General features: G+C 31.6%; 4 protein-coding genes across 4 annotated transcripts; 2 read left to right on the plus strand and 2 right to left on the minus strand.

Moving 5' to 3' along the window:
• The first annotated feature begins 2,606 nt into the window (after positions 1–2,606).
• On the plus strand, positions 2,607–5,091 carry LOC146539186 (serine protease inhibitor dipetalogastin-like). Its single transcript, XM_085185555.1, has 2 exons — positions 2,607–2,765; positions 4,362–5,091. Exons 1-2 carry the CDS (start codon positions 2,750–2,752, stop codon positions 4,991–4,993), a joined length of 648 nt encoding a protein of 215 aa, XP_085041681.1. The 5' UTR covers positions 2,607–2,749; the 3' UTR covers positions 4,994–5,091.
• An 886-nt stretch (positions 5,092–5,977) lies between these two features.
• Marcal1 (SWI/SNF-related matrix-associated actin-dependent regulator of chromatin subfamily A-like protein 1) lies at positions 5,978–16,301 on the minus strand. The gene is made up of 14 exons (XM_085185551.1): positions 15,593–16,301; positions 15,063–15,178; positions 14,311–14,411; positions 12,450–12,584; positions 11,995–12,100; positions 11,634–11,717; positions 10,947–11,136; positions 10,365–10,515; positions 8,663–8,827; positions 8,288–8,441; positions 7,866–7,997; positions 7,417–7,542; positions 7,132–7,191; positions 5,978–6,945 (listed from the first exon to the last, which is right to left on the minus strand). The coding sequence occupies exons 1-14, from the start codon at positions 16,044–16,046 to the stop codon at positions 6,670–6,672; spliced, it is 2,250 nt and encodes a 749-aa protein (XP_085041677.1). The 5' UTR covers positions 16,047–16,301; the 3' UTR covers positions 5,978–6,669.
• A 347-nt stretch (positions 16,302–16,648) lies between these two features.
• Positions 16,649–17,960, plus strand: colt (carnitine/acylcarnitine carrier protein colt, mitochondrial). The gene has a single exon (XM_085185553.1). The coding sequence runs from the start codon at positions 16,649–16,651 to the stop codon at positions 17,543–17,545; it is 897 nt and encodes a 298-aa protein (XP_085041679.1). The 3' UTR covers positions 17,546–17,960.
• Positions 17,961–18,502: 542 nt separating this feature from the next.
• LOC146539189 (G patch domain and ankyrin repeat-containing protein 1 homolog) lies at positions 18,503–19,670 on the minus strand. The gene has a single exon (XM_085185552.1). The coding sequence runs from the start codon at positions 19,475–19,477 to the stop codon at positions 18,542–18,544; it is 936 nt and encodes a 311-aa protein (XP_085041678.1). The 5' UTR covers positions 19,478–19,670; the 3' UTR covers positions 18,503–18,541.
• Between the last annotated feature and the right edge of the window lie 731 nt (positions 19,671–20,401).

The raw sequence follows: 20,401 nt of genomic DNA on the forward strand, positions 1-20,401 counted from the left end.
AAAACACTTCAAGGGTAATTTATTAACGTTAAGTATACATACCAATATAAATAAAAATATTTATCTTATTGTGTATATTTAATACTAATAAATTACTCTTATAAATATTTAATACTTTTATTTCTTTGCTCTGGTTTCGAGGTGAAGCGCGGCGTTGAGTTCTGAGACTCAAGACGCAATGCCTCTAGAATTTGGCGCAAAATGGAGAACAGAGTGTCTCAACACTAGATTGTCTCATCCCTCTGTCCAACCTGCTTTGTTCGGGATACAGTGTGAAGCTAAAAAAAGTACCTATGAGTAGTTACACAATAAATTTACATAAAGTAAACCTATAATAAATCATAAAACTCATTAACGTGCTATATTATTATCACCTAGGTACCTATTCTATTATTAATCACGTAGATAATGGACATCCAATTATCCAGCATTAAAAATGTGGAGGTAACAGGATTTGAACCTGCACATGTGAGTAACCGTCCAAGCGCTCTGACCACTAAACTATACGTTTCGCTATATCGAGCTTATACGCTTGTTACAATACAACTTAAGTGCGGCTTCAAATCCCGTTATGTTAATTTTTTTACGTTTTCTAAAAAAGTATGATTATTACTGTTATAGCGCAGTTTAGACCCGTCAGAATAGACAACATTCTTATATTTTTTTATTATAAAAGATAAAAAACATTATAACAGTATCTATTATATATCAAAAAATTTTCAATTTCCAATAAAAACATGCAGTAAATAATTTTATATAAATAAAAACAATAAGACGTCTCAACTGCGCCTCATTTATACACGACGATTGTAAGTTCATAGGTCACACGTGGGTGCAAGTTCATATCCTCTATATCTAATCTAGGTATAATATAATAGTAGAACAGTAAAAGAAGAAAACTCTGTAGTCTGTACATTAAATATTATAACGAAAAAAATTTAATCTATGATTTGTCAGATTTTCTAAAGTTACTGTCTAAACAGTATGGTTGTATCGATTTCTACTTGAGGGAATGATAATATTAAGAGAGCGCAATTTTAAGGATAAGGGGGAATAAAAATGTCTTAAAGGGGTCGGTATGTCTTCACATTAGATTCCCAGGTTTCCTTTGCCTATCCTGCTTTTGAAAGACACATTGTAAAGCTAAAAAAAATAGGTAAGGATCATTTCTGAATGATATTCTTTGAAAATTTGATAATTAAAGATTTATTACATTTTAACACCACCTATATTTATTTTATCAAGTAGGTAAAACATAACACGGTTTGTGGTGTTATTTTTGTTATTAATTAATTTAAAAACACGCATTGTTTGAAAATCGGTGAGTAATTTATATTATCTACTCGGTTAAGAATTTTTATATTAATAGAACAAATATTTATTTTGTTCATCTATATGTGTTGCTTTTCCTTGAAAAACTTGGAAAAATATAGGTTCATAGAATTATATTAAAATAATAATGAAACAATAGTTTTAGCTATTATGTCTTGTGGTTATTGACGACTTTAAATAGTCATTGTATATTACTAAATCACTATAATAAATGCATGTTGAATTTATTATGCTGTTTTTTTTTTCAGCTTTACGCTTTATCCCGTATATAGGTAGACAGAGGGATCCTGGTGGTAAGTCACTCTGTTCCCCAATTGCCGTCGAATTTTCGAGACATGTTAGATTGCGAAACTCAACGTCGTGTTTGCCTAGGTATCAGAGAAAAGAAATGAAAATATAAACAAATAATAATTAATTCCCCCAAGTGAGAATCGAACCCACAACATTCGCGTTGAAGTCACACGCTTGTGCTCCTGCTTCACGTCGGACTCAAGGTTCTTTTAGAGTTGTATTATAAATTCATGTGAATATTTATATAAAAGCTTATACTTATAAGTTGTGGACTTAACTCACATTTGAAGGATGTTGCTTTATACTTACTTAAAAAAATATGAATCTTAAAATATTTTTAACATATTATATTATATGGTAGAGATCAGCGGGGCCAGATTTTAACTCTTGGAAAAGATAGTTTATAGATGGATCATGAATGGAAAGGATAGAAATAATCAATTGTTTTTGTTGCTTACCCTTTTGCTTGAGTCTTCATTAAAGTTTCTAATGTTCCAAGGGCTTTAAAGGAGAACGTCACTATACTTAACAAAACTGTTTGGTTTATCTTTTAAGGCAGTTACGTTTTTGGGGTGGTTAGGTATACTTACGAATATATTTAGTTATATTTCTCTGAAATTGTTAGTAGGTAAATAAAAAAAATCAAAGTTCGTGGAATACTTGAAAAATGCGGGATTCTGCATGTTGTGTTCAGTATATTTAATATTTCGCCATAAAAATTGGGGCGCCCCGAAATTTGGTACACATTACAAAATTGGTCAGATCAATGAGACAACCGACAATGCAATGCAAATTGAATCTATCAAAATGTAAAAATGGGTTATGTTTTTCACGACATTTCCTTTAAATTTAAAATAATCAATAAAGATAAACAAAATTATTTTGTTTAAGTACCTACCACTTCCAAGTAACGAATAATAATATAAACAAATACGCGCTTTCGCGGGAAGAGTATGTTTTCTTGACGCATGGGATTTTACTTTGACAACAGAACCTTGGCGGGAAAATATTATTTCATATATAAAGAGCGTCGACGGCCAGCGTTCAGTATTCTAGAGCACCTCGAGTGATTGCTTTGTAGTGATTTGCATTTTATTTAAACTTTTATTATTAAAAAAAATACATAATGATATACCGATTTGGTAAGTATTTTTATTTATTAAAATTATTATTATGTGTATGTACACATATTTGTTAATGGTCATAATAATTCGAGGTCTTTGTCATGTAAGTTCACTGCTAGAAAATAGTTACTTCTTCATTTTATATATTTCGTTATTTATTATTCTTTGTTTGTTTTTGATTAGTGTTTATTTTCGTTTTAATAAAAAATCGGACAAGTGTAGAACTGGAGGAGCTTTTGGAGCTTTTTCTGAAATTCAAGCTTAGCTTAGCCCTTTCATCTGATACCTCGCTTGATCTAGCGGCTTTACTACCAAATTTTACCCCCCTTTTAAGGCTGTTATTTTTTTTGTTATTTAACGTTTTTAACCTATTTTAAATTATTATTTTTAAACTTGTAACTTTAAAATTTTAATTTGCAAACAAAAAATTTTTTATTAAGTTATACTTTTATGGTCAACAGAAAAATGAAAATACACTGCTTATCGTTTTTTTAACCGACTTCTGTAAGAAAAGCAGGTTATCAATTCGACTGTATGTTTTTTTTTAAAAGTAAACAGTATGTAATACCCAGTGCATTTTTTTTTCTGACACTACTTTTTTATTTCACGTAGCAGAAGTTGTGCCATAAAAAAAAATTATATATAAATACTCTCCATAGTGGACATTGAATGTAAAGCTAACGAGGACATCGAAATAGAAATGTTTAGCATTTTTATTAAAAGTTAAGTATATGAAAGATTTTAAAGTACCACCACCACGTACATATGAGTTTCGCTACTCAACACGCAATACCTCAAGAATACTGCGGAAAGTGGGGAACAGAGTGTCTTAATAGGTACTAGTACATATGAGGTTCCAACAAAGTAAAATTTACCTATATAATATATATACGTATGTCAGTTTGATCTCAACGTGCAATATATGTTCAATATACAATTTAATCAATATAGCCTTCAGTTAAGACAACACGCTCGAGATACCATTGACGAGATAAACTCTTGCGTAATTGAGACCTGCATTAAATGTTCTACGTGCTTATTATAAATATAATAATTGTTTATTATTTAATCAATTGATTGTTAATTAAAGTGGAAAAAGAAATGGTGGATAGATTTTATTTAATTAATTAGGTTTATCTTGACTACTTCTGATGAGGATGACTCATATACCTACTTATACTAGTTTTTTTTAACCAATCAACGCGTAAGCTTGTTGTTAAGAAAAAAAGGCTAATGTTATGCAATAGCAAGCTCGACAAGTTGTGGGTTCAATTACCACTCGAGAAAATGAAATATTTCATATTTTCATTACCTCTGTCTGATAATGAGACAAAACGGAATTGAATAGCGCCATTCAAATCACACTATGATCAGAATTCGGCGGAAAGTAGGGAACGGAAGTGTCTTAATGAAAACGGAGTGTCTTAACACTAGGTGCCCATGTTCCCTCCACTTGCTGTACTTTGAGTGGGATACAGCATGAAGCTAAAAAAATGTCAAGAATCATGATGCTTCGAACGTTAAGCCCGCCTTCTATAAATATTTTTTTATTTAAATTATGTACAGTAAAAAATAAATGAAAGGCATAATTTTTAACAAATTTTAATTATCCAGGTGTTCTACTCCTCGTTGGGATATCCATATCATCGACATCAGCGCTGCCGCCATGCGTGTGCACGCGCGAGATGAAGCCAGTGTGCGGCTCAGACGGACAGAACTACAGCAACGAGTGCATGTTGCGTTGCCAGCAGGAAACCAACCCTGGACTAACCATGGTCGGCAAAGGAAACTGTGAAGACATCGTCTCACCAATGTGCATCTGTACTTTGGAATACAGACCCGTTTGCGGGACTAATGGTATCACCTATCCCAATAAGTGTTCTTTAAATTGTGAGAAGACCGTGGGATTGAGGCACAATGGGGAATGCAGGCAAAAACGAGAGGAACCAGAGTTGCCGGCCTGTGCGTGCACTCGTATAGCTAAGCCTGTGTGTGGCACAGACCGCCAGACCTACAGCAACCCATGCATGCTGAACTGCGCTCGGGAAACCAATGAAGACTTACATATATTATATGAAGGAAGGTGTGGCCATGGCAGAATAGAGAAACGTCAGCTTCCAAGATGCGCCTGCGCTAGAATAAAGGCCCCAGTGTGCGCCTCGGACGGTGTCACCTACAGCAATGAGTGTATGATGACGTGCGCCGGGGAGGACCTCACTGTTGTCAAATATGGATCGTGTAATTAATAATTTCTTATTGTTTTGTCATAAGTTATTTAAATTTATATAATTGTTTCCGTCTAGTTTTTTTATATTATTAAAATAAAAATGTGTTACTAAAAGTATGTGTCGAGTTTTAATTGGAACATTTATATCATTCGATGTATCTAAGAGGGTAATTTGACCTTTGATGGCACTTTATAATAATCTTCATCTTTTAGGTATTAGTTGCAATCACATTAATTTATTGCTATTATTATTATACATTACTGTAATTATTACTTATTCCGGGTTATTATATTATATAATATATTTCAATATTTAGGCAAACTCAATTGATGCATCGAGTGAGCCAAGCTTATATAACAAGTTTGCCAAAACGTGAATCGGTGGTCTTTAAAATTATTTTTAATATGTATAGTATTCATTTTCGTCTTTCAAGGGTTGTTAATAAATTATGTAATTGTCAAAAACAATAGAAAAAAATATTTCTATTTACTTCAGACAATGACAAATATATCTTGTGTTATTTGGTCCTTACAAGCTCAATCAAAGTATTTTTATTATTTAAATATCTTATTACTTTTATACATACCTATGACCGAGTCTGGAAGCATCGACTACGACCTTCGAATGCTAAATAAAAACAATTCCAACTAAAACTAAATGGTAGGCTATTTGCACAGGGGCGGTCGGCGCCTGCATGATACCGCCCAAATATTTGTCTTTAACCGACTTCAGTAAGGAGGAAGTTATTAATTCGAATGTATGATTTTTTTATGTTTGTTACCTTAGAACTTTTGACCGGGTAAACTGATTTTGATGATGTGATGAAGCGAAGCGTGGCGTTGAGTTCCGCCACTCAACACGCAATGAAATCGGCAGAAAGTGAGGAGTGGAAGTGTCTCTTTACGAACGGAGTGTCTTAACGCTAACGCCAAGGTTCCTTCTGCGAGAGGTACAGTGTGAAGCTACAAAAGAATAAAAGAGCTTTGTACTAATATTATATTTTACAAAAAATTAACAATATTATATATCTTTTATCAGTTTATCCTAATTTTCTAAAATACAGTTATTATAAATTAATGTTTATTTAAGATTAATATCGACAGTTAAATTACAAAAATTTTACACAAAAAATAATCAATCATCAATAAAATTACGAAAAAATACATATCAAAATTAAGTTTCATTTATTTAAGGTTTAATTTGGTTAAGGCTTTTTTTAATATTAATTAATTCAATGTATTATTACAGTGTAGTGGTATCTAAGTAACTGACTGAACGAGAATGTTACCATTGTTGTTGGCATTGAATACCACTAGGTCTTCAATTTACAGTTTATTTCAGGATTTACAAAGAAAGCAAGACATTAAATAAATACCTTAAACATATCTTAGAGAACAAGCCTGCTTATTCTACTAATATTATAAATATGAAAATTAAATGTCAATAAAACTGCCATTTAAGAAGAAAAATGTCGAACAAAATACTTTTACATTGATATATATTTTTTATTGAAGGAAACTTTGCCAAAAAACAATAATGAAAGTAGCAATTAAATTGGTCAAGCAGTTTTTGAGATTACTGTATCAAGTTTCATCTGAACCTATTCAGCAGTTACTGCGTGAAAATCTAACAAACCTCCATCCACCCTCATAAACTTTCTCTTTTATAATATGAGTAGAATAATAGATATTGTTTTACAAGTCAATGTCAAGGCCCGCCAAAAGGTCATCATCTTCATCATAGTTCATGATGAATTCATCAACTTCATCAAGCACTATAGAATCCGATGAATGTGGTGACACAATATTTTTGTCACTCTGTGTTTTTGTTTGTGTGTCATTTTGTGTATTATTTATTTCTTGATTTTTGAATTTTTGAGAGGATTTTAATATATTAGTTCCTGGTATATAATCGTTTCTATTTTTTGTCGGTTTCGGTGACAGATATTGAGTTATTGAGTTTTTGCTTTCCTGTAAAAGATATATTTTGTTTTAAAAAAAATATGCTATAAAACGTAATTAGGAGATATTAATTTGGTTATATTTTTGAAGTCTTTGAAAGGATATTTGAAATCATGTTTAATATTTTAATTTTTTTTGTAGTTTGGTTTAAATTTATATTTTATTTTATATTTAATTCTTAATATGAGTACTCACCTGATGCATCACAGTACTGCCTTCAAAGTTTTCCCCGGAGAGGCCAGCACCATTTAAGACCTATGAAAACATATTTAAGATTAATATTTTACTCCAGAAAATAAAGAATTTATTTATTTAATACACATCGTTTAACAATCGCATGACATATGTGGGTAGTTGGGTAACTGAAATAATAATTACGAGAAAACCGTTTATGTTGGCTAGAGCCTGCAATGTACTGCATGATGCATGCTTGTGCTACTGAGCCATAACGGCATTAATTTAATTTTTTTGTAGTGATACCTGCAGTTTCCCATGTAACATGGGCCACATGGCGTCGTCGGCCGTGGCAGGGGCCAGCAAGTAGCGCGCCAGGACTGCGCCCTCACGACCCACGCGGTGCGCGCGCGCCTCCGCTTGTGTTAACACCTGTATACAAATATATGTTATGTTTAAGTTTCATTGATATGTTAATCACATATCAATCGTATATTTAATACTAGTCTAAGTGGCCGTCGTGTTGTAGCGGCACACTGTGTGACTGTAAACGCGACGGTTGTGCGGTCGTTTCTCAATCGATAAAATGAATTATTTTTACTTTAATCTCTCTTTCATTTTATTTCAGTTGGGACTCAACTCTAACATGCTATTTCAGTAGGAAAGCTTTATTTTATTATTTATTTATGTATATTGGTATAGCAACCGTGTGTAGACACGCACACACAGCCACGCGCACGCACACACGCACTCACTCCGGGGTTCCAGTGCAGCTCCGCGAACAGCACGAGTCCGGCGGCCGTGAGCGTGATGCCTGCACCTGCTGCTGTGATGGACAATACAGCGGCCCGCACGTCCACAGAGTGTTGAAACTTGTCCACTAGGTCCTAGAGGCGAGGGGAAATAAATTTAAAAAAATCAGGGTAGACAGAGGGAACCTATCATTAAGACACTTCGTTCCCATTAAGACTTTCTGCCGAATTCTGGATACATTGCGTTATAAGACACAATTTGTCGTGTTTACTTAACATCAAGTCTTTTTTTATTTCTACAGTATAATATGTGAAGCAAAAATGTTGTACTCCTTTTTATGGAACTTTTGCAGACGCAGGATTATGAAATAAGATACAATTGTATTCTGAAATCTGAAAAACGTATAATAAACAAGCACACTCACAGCTCTAGTATTAGCTGGCGTTGAACCCACAATGCATATATATTTAGTCTTAGTTTCCACCAAAGTGTCACATAACGCATCTATCATAGCGCGATGATGCGCGAAAACGAGGAATTTATCAGGGTATTCTTTTAATAGTTGCTTTATGTATTTACTGGAATATAATAATTATTATTAATGGTATAAATAAAATAATGATAAAATATTTGGTATAAGTAAATGTAAATATTGTAAATAAATTTTACAAAAGTAAGTAATTGACTTAAAAGAATTGATTAAAAATAAAAATATTAATAACAATCCATAAGTTAAATTCGAACCAACACCATAGCGTTTACAACAATGAAAAATTAAAAAAACAATCAAAGTACACACCAAACAGCAGGTATTTTAACCGAGGCCGACCTACTGAAATACGTAAGCAACGCCGCGTGTTTCTCTAAAGAGGCAGATTTATTGTAGGTTTCCGCCATTTGCGTTAAGCTGTTTTTATCTTCCTTTGTGTAATCTAATAGTGATTGATCCAACATCACTGTTTCTCTGTTGGAAAGATGTTTTGTTTATTTTAATATATAGTAGAATCTCGATTAACCGGACTATTTCTTATCGCATTCGGATAACCGAATGTATGATAACAAGCGGCATTTTGTGCTTATGTTGTATATAATGTTATTACATTTATAAATTAAAAATTAAATAAAATTAAAATTACACTAATTCGTGTGCATATTTAATTTACCAAATTGCTCGCGGTTGTATTGTATCGTAATACGTATAGTTGAGGATCGGATAATCGAGTTTCTTTTTCTACGTATTTGACATATGTGCATGAAATCAATTCTGTAATGTGCCATGTGAATTTAATTGTAAATATTATCCATACCTATATTATAAATTCGAAAGTAACTCTGTCTGTCTGTCTGTCTGTCTGTCTGTCTGCCTGTCTGTCTGTCTGTCTTTTCCGCAATCAGGGCCAAACCGCTAATTTAATTGTGATAAAATACTCATATAGAGATACTTGAGGGTCCCGGGATGAACATAGGATACTTTTTTTTTCTCATATTTGTAATATTTTCGTTATATACCAATATATTAAAATAATTAATTTGACAAGGAATTTATTCCGCCATGTTAATAACAATCGTCGCTACGCGTTGCTAAGCAACGGCTTGCAAAGTTTGCTGTTTTAAGAAAACGTCACCCACAGTGAGTTTGCTTAATGCATACATGGTGCGCGCCGATATAGATTTATACAAATCTCTTTATACAAATCATTAACAAAAATTAGATGATTTCTATAATTTGATATTTATCCTTATGAAAATAAATATAATAGTCACTTTTAGCATTTCATCTAGATGGAAATTATAGTTTACTGTATAACATTCTAATAAATAATTAAGATGTGACTGATTCCAAATGACCTAGCCTTCGGGCGGCATAGTATGAGTATGACCGACGCGAACGGGCGGATGACTTTGATGATTTTGTAAATTTTTATAGATTTTCGAATTACTATTATTTTTTATGTAATTATTTGCTGCTTATAATTAATTTATCTCAGTTCGGTTATCTATACCGATGTTATACACTTAAAATATCGTAATTTTAATCATTTGAGATTTTATTTAATATTGTTCGCAAAAATTAATAATTATTTAATATAGAAAAATGTTTAGTACGCGCGCACAGCAAACTTTAGGTTTTTTTTTCTAATATTAAGAATTTCCTTTAGTTACTTTTACTTCTTTGGTTTGTTCATTTCGGTTACTCAGATATTTTTTCTAATAATAAATCTCCACTTATTATTATTTTTTAACTTATTTTAATGATTTAGGCTTATATTTTCGCGGGCGTAGCCGCGTCCGGGCCCACTAGTGGATATATAAAAAGAAATAAAGAACAGTAAAATTAAATATGTTTTAGGTAAAGTTTACTGTCTCTTTAAATAGAGTACTGTATTTGAAAAAAAATATATAATTGAACATAATAGTTAATTTCCCCATGTGGTAATCGAATTCGGAAACACAGATGCTGAGCACACACAACATTATTAAATACACACAAACATACTCACCTAGTAATTTGCCCCAAATCCGTAAGCACTTCATCCTTAGTCCTTCGTATTAAGAAACGTTTACGCAATATTATTTGTAATTCACCAAGATTGGACTCCCCCGACATGTCCCAACCGAAATTATTTTGTTTACCATCACAATACCTTACACCTGAAAGAAAATTTACAATCTATTATTCCTTTGAAAATGTACAAAGATGAAAGCACAGAGTCCCTCTGAGCCTCTTGTGCCAGGAGAAGGAACCTAGTGTTAAGACACTTCCTTTCTAATTTTACGACAAATTCTGGAGGCAATTCGTGTTGAGGGGCGGAACCCAATGCCGCGCTTTGCCTTTACCAGAACGAAGAAAAAAATATATAAATTTAAATATATATTTCATTTTCATAAGTAGGGATCGAGCCCATAACCAGTCGCGGTTACAGTCGCGCACTAGTGCCACTGTACCACGACCGGCCTGAAATATTTTTTTAAATACTTTTAAAAGTGTTGATTTAACAATGGGACAATGAAATTTAATTATTTTTCCCACAACAAAAAAACAAATAAATCACAATCAAAAACACACAAAAAAAACAACTCACCAAACTGTATATAAGAGTTATAGGAATTAAACACACTATTCTCTATCAGTGCCAGTTGCGTATATAATTCTGAGGGTCGGCTGAGGGCGGGAGTGCCGGAGAGTAGGACCACTCGGGAGCATTTAGTGGCTATGCTCATTATGGTTGTGGTGCATCGGGCTTTGTAAGATTTTAAATTGTGAGATTCGTCCTGTGAATAAGTAATTATTATTATTTTTTTAGCTTCACGCTGTTTTCCTCATATAGCAGATGGGCACATGGGCGTAAAAAAAGGGAGAGGGTGACCTCCCTCTTTTCTTAAACCCATGTACCAAAAAATTTGCCCTGAAAACTTCAAAAAGTAATTTTACACAAACAAACATATTCAAAGCTAATGGCCAGCCCTGCCCTGCCTAGCCAGAAAATATCTCTATATATGTCCGTGGGTAGACAGAAGGAACATGGTAACATAGCATTAAGATACTCCGTTTTTGATGAAATATTAAATATTTCATTTCCGCGAAAAATCTGTACATTTATAAAAAACGAATATTAAATTTTTAATGATGAATAAATGAATTATATGTTTAATGAACATATAGCTTAGTTGTCCGGACTCTTGGACGTCTCCAAGGATGCGCCAGTTCAAATGTCACTACGTTCAAAGTTTTGTTGTGGTTATAATAAATAATTTCCTAATATACTTACTATAATAACAACACCAAATTTTTTCTTCTGCAACAACTCCTTGTGAGTACTCGATATTTTAAAGCTAGTTATGACTACTTCAGTCTGAAGAATACAGAATAGTACATATTAGATGTGTATTTTCGATAAAATTAAGTAAAAAAAATAAAAATTTCTTCCAGTCCTTTCGGAGAAATAGGGCGACAAACACACACAAGTTTTGTATATATCCACTCTAGAAAATAAAATATTTAATATTTTCATTTCTTTGCTCTGGTGTTTTGCCGGAAAATGGGAAACGAATTGTCTTGACACTAAATTACCCTACTGTGTGCGGGATACGGCATGAAGCTAAAAAATATATACAACTATTATATTATACCTGTTTATCAGCAACAATTTGACCATCTTTACTGTTGGCCAGTGTCGCTATGTTCGACATCGGCACGGACGGTAGTAATTCGTGAATTTTACTCTGCCAAGTTTCTCTATAAATATTATTATAATATAAAATTTTTTTGTTAAATGAGTTAAAAAAAATTAGCAAAGAAGAAGTTAAATAATAAAGATTATGAAACTATTTTAATTTTGAGTAGATATTGTTAAAGACTGTTAAGACGGACTAAAGACTGGAAACCTAGTGTTAAGACGTTCCCTTTTAGTCACTTTTGTTCCCTACTTTCCGCCGAATTCTTGAAGCACTGAGTTATCAAAGCGAGGAAATCAAAATATGAAATAATTTATTCCTCCGAGTGCGAATTGAACCCACAACCATCGCGTTTAGTGGTCATGACAATACACAAAAATGCTACACAAAAAATAAACGATCAACATTACCTCATAGAAGACGTAGTAACAATAAGTAAAGGCCAATCCCGTCTATAATAACTAGCTATGGCCAACCCTTGAAACGTCTTTCCCAAGCCCATCTCATCAGCTATCATACAGCGCCCACGACGAGCTATACCGAATCTATGAATGATTTTAATATGATAGCTTTTATTTTGTCACGACTTTTACATACTTTAAAGGTGTTAAGTTTCCCAAAAGTAAACCTCTTTGGAAACCCAATGTTTTGATATCTATATGTATATAATGGGATTGCGACTGATTGCTGTCTGTACATAAAATAATTATGAATAAAATCTATAATTGGTGGCATATATTAATATAAACAACTCAAAACAATGATTTTTGAAAATATTGTCTGCTTGTCTGTGTGTTGTGCAGATTAATCTCGAAAACTACTTAACTGATTTTAATGCAGTTTTCACTATTGTATTTTTGCAAGTGTGCCTTTACATTTAATTTCAGTCAGTTTATATAAAAAATATATCCATTTAAATTATATAATTAGTATTGACTTCAACTTTTTTTCAACTTTAGATCACATTTTTACAATTAAACAAATTACAGAGAAATACAAAGAATACAGATTATCCTACTATCTGGCATTTATTGACTATCATAAGGCATTTGACTCACTTAAACACGAGAAAATTTGGGAAGCTTTGTCATGCCAAGGAGTACACAAAAAATATATCCGCCTCATAATGGAAATTTACAAAAACATGACTGCAAAAATAAAAACTGAAAATCTGGGCCAAACCTTTCCTGTCAAGCGAGGGGTAAGGCAGGGGGATCCCTTATCCCCGAAATTGTTCTCGGCTACACTTGAACTTGTTTTCCAAAAATTGGATTGGTCAAACTATGGAATAAGGATAAATGGAGAAAAGTTAAACCATCTCCGATTTGCTGATGACCTTGTAATAATTTCTGACAATCCAGATCAATTACAGACCATGCTCAATCAACTAGTGTCAGAAAGTAGAAAAGTAGGCCTACAAATGAATATGGCAAAAACTAAACTAATGACAAACCATATACAAACACCTATAAATGTTGACAATGACTCAATTGAATATGTTGACCAATACACATATCTTGGGCAGATCATATCTCCAACACATAACACCTCAAAAGAAATTGAAAATAGAGTAAATGTAGCTTGGAAACGATATTGGGCTCTGAAAGATATAACAAAAAGTAAGTCAATACCAATGAATTTAAAAACCAAAATATTCAACTCATGCATACTTCCTACTATGACTTACGGATGTCAAACATGGGCTTTAAAATTACAAAATGTACAAAAACTTCAAGTATGTCAGCGCAACATGGAAAGGAGCATGCTTAATATCAAGAGAAAGGACAAAGTTAAAATTAATGTTATTTGCCAGAAAACAAAGACTGTAGAAGTATCTTACAAAATTAAAAAGCTGAAATTGAAATGGGCAGGGCATCTAATCAGAAACAAAACCAACAAATGGGCAAAACAGGTGGCAGAATGGTACCCAAGAGAGGGTAAGAGAAAAAGAGGAAGACCTTCGAAAAGATGGGATGAGGACCTAAAATTAGCTGCGGGTACATTGTGGATGAGGAAAACCCACGACAGGAAGATGTGGAAGGCTTTGGGGGAGGCCTATGCTAAGGCAAAACAATCTTTTACCGGTGTAAATATAAATTCTGTATTATGATTATTTAGATTGTTAATAAAGGCTTTATTATTATTATTATTATTATTGACTTCAACTTGGAATATTTATTTAGTTATTTAGAAAAATACTTTTTTTTATTATTTAAATATTGAATCCTATATAATCATTTATCTACTGTATTATAATTAGTTTCTGTATACCTTACTCCATCTTGCTGAAATGGCATTAATTTATTTCTGAGAGTTTCTTCTATAGGTAGTAAGTCCACAGTATTAGGATCTTGTATTTCAAATTTTAGTATCTGTAAAGAGTTAAATATTATTATATTTTAATTTAATTTAAATAAAGTAACTTATTCCCTATTCAGTGAGCTGTGAGATGATAGGTGAACACACCAGAAAAAGGTTACTTTGTAGGTCACAATTAATAGAGTTAATCTATTTTATAAAAATAACTATTGAAGTTATTACTGATGGCGGTGTAAATAATACTATATAACAATGTCTGTAGAACTTATATAACCCTTTAAAACTTATTAGAAATTGAATATAACAGACAGCTTAATTTTTTTTTTACTTTTAATAATTATTTATAAATAGTTGACATGTAAGAAAACAAATGCAAAACAGTATCTTATTTTCAATCTTCTTTAATTTTTAACAAAAAGGAAAAGAAAAAGACAACATAAGAACAGTACTGCTAACTGCTAGAAGTAGAAACATAAGTGGGAAATCTTTTGCTATAAAAACTAAATAGAAATAAAAAAGCTAAATAAAAGTTTGAGGAACTTATTTTCTTTATTTACATTTTACCTCACATGCAATTTGATAGATCATTTCCATGTAATAAGAATTTAGAACATTTACAAATGAATATAGAATAAAGTATTCGTAAAAAGTATTAAGATTTTTTGTTAATGAAAAACTAAAAAAACTACTTATAACATAAGCACCTTTAAAACAAACTGAGGCAATGGATTAACAACTACATGTGGCTCCAGTTGAGCAGTTTTTGACAAAAACTCTTGATAATCATCTATGGAGAAGTTCCATAATTTAGTCTTAGCATCTGCAGACAAAGCATAAAAAAGTGATTTAAAATAGCAAATAAATAAAAAATATGAAGTATTCCTTTAATAAATTCACACTATATGTAATATATTTATATTTTTTACTGATCATTGGTGCAGTGGATTAGTGTTTGAGTGTAAATGTGATAGTAGCGGGCTGGATCCCCTTTGGGGAAATGAAATATTCTCATTTCTTAGCTACAAGAACTGAAAATTGAAGTACAGAATAAAGTAAAAAGTGGAGAACTAAGTATCTTGACACTCATTTCTCTCTGCTTACTCTACTGATGCACATACAAACAGAGCAGAAAATATATATCTTTAATTTTTCATAAAAAAATTCAAATTGGGTATAATTATAAAAGCAATTACATTAAGTAATAATAAAAATAATATAACAGTGTTATTGTTACCAAATTGTCCTGATGGCATTGATTTAAATATATTTATTAGTGGCATGCAAAATTCAGATATGGAGACTTCAAATCTGTTTTCAGATATTAGATAAGCTTTCGCATTTACAACTTGGCTGAGACTTTGCTTTGATTGGAAAAGATGATTCCACTCTCTACTGGATTCAGAATTGTTATGCTCAACATTTTCTTGGACCACTTTTTTATAATTTTGAGAGTTGCTAAATTTTTCTGTCACTATTTTAGAAGAGGATGAAATATTATTATCATTTTTAATATTTTTCATATAAGGGTGAAAGGAGACATGGGTACCAATATTTTGCTTCTTCACAGGACCTATTTTAGAATCTAGGGATGAGGATGATATACTATTAGGAACTTTTATTAGGCTGATTTGTCTCTTTTGAACAGCAGCTAGTCGTTTTCTTTCTATTTCTTCTTTTGTGCAGGTCATATTATATTTTCAAGATGTAAGTTTGTTAATACATTTAAAATAATCACATTTATCATATCATTATATATATTCTTGTCTTATGGATTTGATAAATTATAAATCAGCAATATTTTGATTTTTGACAAAGATATGATGTTGACGACATCCGTAGATTTAAATTATAGTTTGACGTTGACAATTTGACAGTAAACAATATGTAGAATAAAGATATATAATCCTTCTTTAGCAGTCGGGAAAAAGGAACATTTAACAAAATGAATTACGCTGTAATATAAAACAAAACAACAGTAACAATCACCGAATAATATCAAGACGTTAAAACTGTCATAATTACACTAGTGTTGACAAAAAGATTACTATTTTATACTTTTCTAAGTACCGTACCATAAGATGATCCGTTATCCTTTACGATATGAATTATAAAACTTAGTTACTATCTGTGATTCTGAGCTGAGGACAGTGACAGTGACACTTGCATTGGTGGGTTGATTGTAAACTTGGACTTTGAATTTTGACATTTTAATTTTAAATGAATAACTCGACACTTGTGCGAGTGTATTCGTGGACTTTCCTTTCTCTTCCGTATCAATAATAATATCAAAATGTCGGAAAATAGCAGCCCTATTAAATATTTTTTAAGTGGTGGTTTTGGCGGTGTATGTACCGTTTTAGCGGGGCATCCTATGGATACAGTTAAAGTAAGATTACAAACTATGCCCCTTCCTCAAGCAGGTGAAATAGCCTTATACAATGGTACGCTGGACTGTTTTAAAAAAACTATACAAAAAGAAGGATTCCGTGGACTCTACAAAGGTATGTCAGCTCCATTAACAGGAGTGGCACCCATATTTGCAATTAGTTTCTTTGGCTTTGGAGTAGGTAAAAAACTAATTAAATCTGATGAAAATCAGGTTCTTACAAAACCGGAATTGTTTGCCGCGGGTGCATTCTCTGGCATTTTCACTACCTCTATAATGGCTCCTGGTGAAAGAATAAAATGCTTGTTACAAATCCAACAAGGTGGAAATGTGCCCCAAAAGTATAAGGGCATGCTAGACTGTGCCAGACAGTTATATGCAGAAGGTGGCATAAGAAGCATTTACAAAGGCAGTGTTGCCACCATCTTACGGGATGTGCCAGCTAGTGGCATGTACTTTATGACATATGAATGGGTGAAAGAGTTGCTTGTGCCACAAGATGCTAGTGCCAAAATCAAAATGGCCGCAACGATTGTTGCTGGTGGATGTGCCGGAATAGCTAACTGGCTGGTAGCCATGCCTGCTGATGTTTTAAAAAGCAGATTACAAACTGCCCCTGAGGGTACATATCCTAAAGGAATGCGTGATGTTTTTAAGCAATTGATGGAAAGAGAAGGACCCAAAGCTCTGTACAAAGGTGTTACTCCTGTAATGCTGCGAGCATTTCCAGCGAATGCTGCTTGCTTTGTGGGTTTTGAATTAGCTGTCAAATTCCTTGACTGGGTAGCTCCTAATCTCTGATGGTTGCCCATTTTCTACTGTAGATATCCAATATAACAATTGTATTATAGATAATAAATAAGTATCCTATTAAGTGTAACAAAGTTTAAACCTGTTATATAACTGCAATTACATATAAATGTAATTCAGATTTTATATAAACTGTAATAAAATATTATAATATAAGGAAAATGTGCTAGACAGATAATTCTTGACAGAATGCCACAAATAAATTTAGCTAATATTTGTATTTATTTTTATTAAGATGAATATGGAAGATCATTGTTATGCTTATACAAGTTTTTATTTTGAAAGTATATTTTTCTTACTCCAGGTTTGTTTACCTTTAATAAAATATTTTTTGCAGTTGATGCACATTTTTACATAAAACCTCAAGTAAAACCTTTAATTTCCTATTAAATAACTGTGCCTTTTATAATATCTTTTATTGATTTTCTTATTTTATTGATATTGAGACCTTTCAATAAAACAGTTAAAGCAATTTTTTCGACCATAATTCTTTAAACTATTACAAATTTTTGTTTGTGAACCATTTCAAATAAAACAAACGGTAAATATTAAGAGAAGCTGACCAGAACAAAAGTGAAAACTGGTTTTGGAATTGGTTAAACTGTTTCTGAGATTTGTGTGATCAAATTAAAAGACAAAAAAAAACACTATTTTAAGTTATACTACATTTATGTTTTTTTTTTAATTTTCCAAAGGCCCCTAGCCTTGCAGTTTTCCTAACTCTTCCTTGTTTAGACAGTGGTTCCATTTATAAACTAAGCTATAATAATACTTTAAATAAAAGTTAACACATTAAAATTTTGTAATCATCCCTACATATGATAAAATAATGTAATGCTTGGGAAATGTAGAAATTAAATAAGTAAAAAACAATCAAATAAATGTACAATAAAAAAGAAATTTTAGAATCAACTAGACATACAAAAAGGCTGATATAAAAAACCCAAATCTTAAAAAAATATATATTTTTTATAAAACAGAAATCAATCAATAAAATTGTCTTCTAAAATTTATTTCCATTTGTCTATTATTGTCCCGATCTTTTTTCCATTTACATTTGCTCATTTGCTGCTGTAATTCTTCTTTTATATTTACAATTTGCTTGCTTTTCTTTAGACCAAGCCCGTTTCTATCATTCTTTTTAATGGTTCTAATAGGGTATTTGTTACCAGACCCATTAGGACCTAAACCATCTTCTTTATTCCAACCAAATTGTAACATAAGCTGAAAACCTTTATTTGATTCAGGAATACCATAGCATACTGGTATTTTTTTACCTTTACTTGCATTTATATTGTGTATTGTAGATGACAAGTGTTCTTGTTTATCATCATATAAATTATTGTCACATATTTCACATTTATATCTCTCTTTTAAACTTTTATTTCTATGTTGTTTATCTGTAGATGTTTTAGTTTGAGCCCTGATAGATTTATTGTGTTCTGAAAAAATGTTTACTAGACTTATGTTACTATTTTTAATAACTAAACTTCGAGCTGAATTTCCAGCCTTATCTCTGATAGAAGTGTCAATTCCACGTTTAAGAAGTTCTTTCACAGTTTCAATAGAATTAGCTTGACATGCTATCATAAGTAAACTCCACCCAAATTCATCAACAATGTTTATTTTCTCTGGATGACTGTCTAAATACTGTCGTAATTTATTAAAATCATTATTCTGTACACTGCTAAATAACTGAAGACTAGATAATTCACTTTCATCAGATTTTATCTTAGGTAAAACTTTTTTTGCACACTTAATATTTTTACTTGTTTCCTTTAAACGCTGAGAACTTAAGAGATGTCCTACTTCTTGTAAATATAGTTTACTAGCCTCATCACCCCGTAGTGAAGAAGTATGTGGTACATTGGCCCTATCAGATGGTGTTGGACGCACAAAATTACTGTAATCTTTATGATACATCACAAATGTTTCCTTAAATATAGAAATTTCACTTCTGTACTTTATATATTTAAAGTTATATTAATATGCACTGAATTTAAATTTGATAATAAAATATTTAGTTATTAAATTCTGTTTTATAATATAAAAACTTTATGGATCTCAAATAATTATATTAATACGTAACGTCAATGTCAATTGTCAAATAGATTTTTTAAAATAAAATATAAATGTAACAGATAATTAATACATACTATATACAACTTAATACTTATCAACAATTCTGATTCAAGAACCACGGTAGCTACCTACATACCGTAACTTAGTTTAGGAGAAATATGAAATGTATTATACATAAATTACAATCTTTATAATTTACACGTAAATAATAAATATTCAAAGCTGATTTACTGAAATACAAAATAACGTAATACATACAACTTTATTTATCCTATCCCCTACGTATAGTACCCAATTCCATAATTTTACTTATAATCAAAAAAAAACATTTCCTTTTGCACCTTTTTATTTTAAAAATCTATAAAACTGTTTTTGATTTAAGTAAAAATATGTTTTAAGCGCGCTAATTAAGTCACGCTATTCCCCGCACATAACAGGGTAGACAGAGACTGGGTAAGTAATTAAGACACTTCTTTCAAACACTTCCATTAATTAAATATTTCATTCCCAGAGTGGGAATCGAACCCACAACCGTCTCGTTTACAGTCACGCTTGTGCCCCTGAGTTACAAAAGCCTCCAATAAATAATGCCATATTTTTAAATACATTAACATTGCCTAATAAACTCATATGAATATTGTTTCTTTGTTGATTTTTTTTTATTTTAATATCAATTGGTTATAACATAATTAATGAAATTTAAAAACCTAAACCATTAAATAATGACAACAGACATAAAGAAAAGGAGCCAATAATTTCTTATAA

Source organism: Heliconius melpomene, chromosome 5 (assembly GCF_056956725.1).
Source record: "Heliconius melpomene rosina isolate 202511_hmr_F chromosome 5, ASM5695672v1, whole genome shotgun sequence".
Classification (NCBI taxonomy): Eukaryota; Metazoa; Arthropoda; class Insecta; order Lepidoptera; family Nymphalidae; genus Heliconius; species Heliconius melpomene.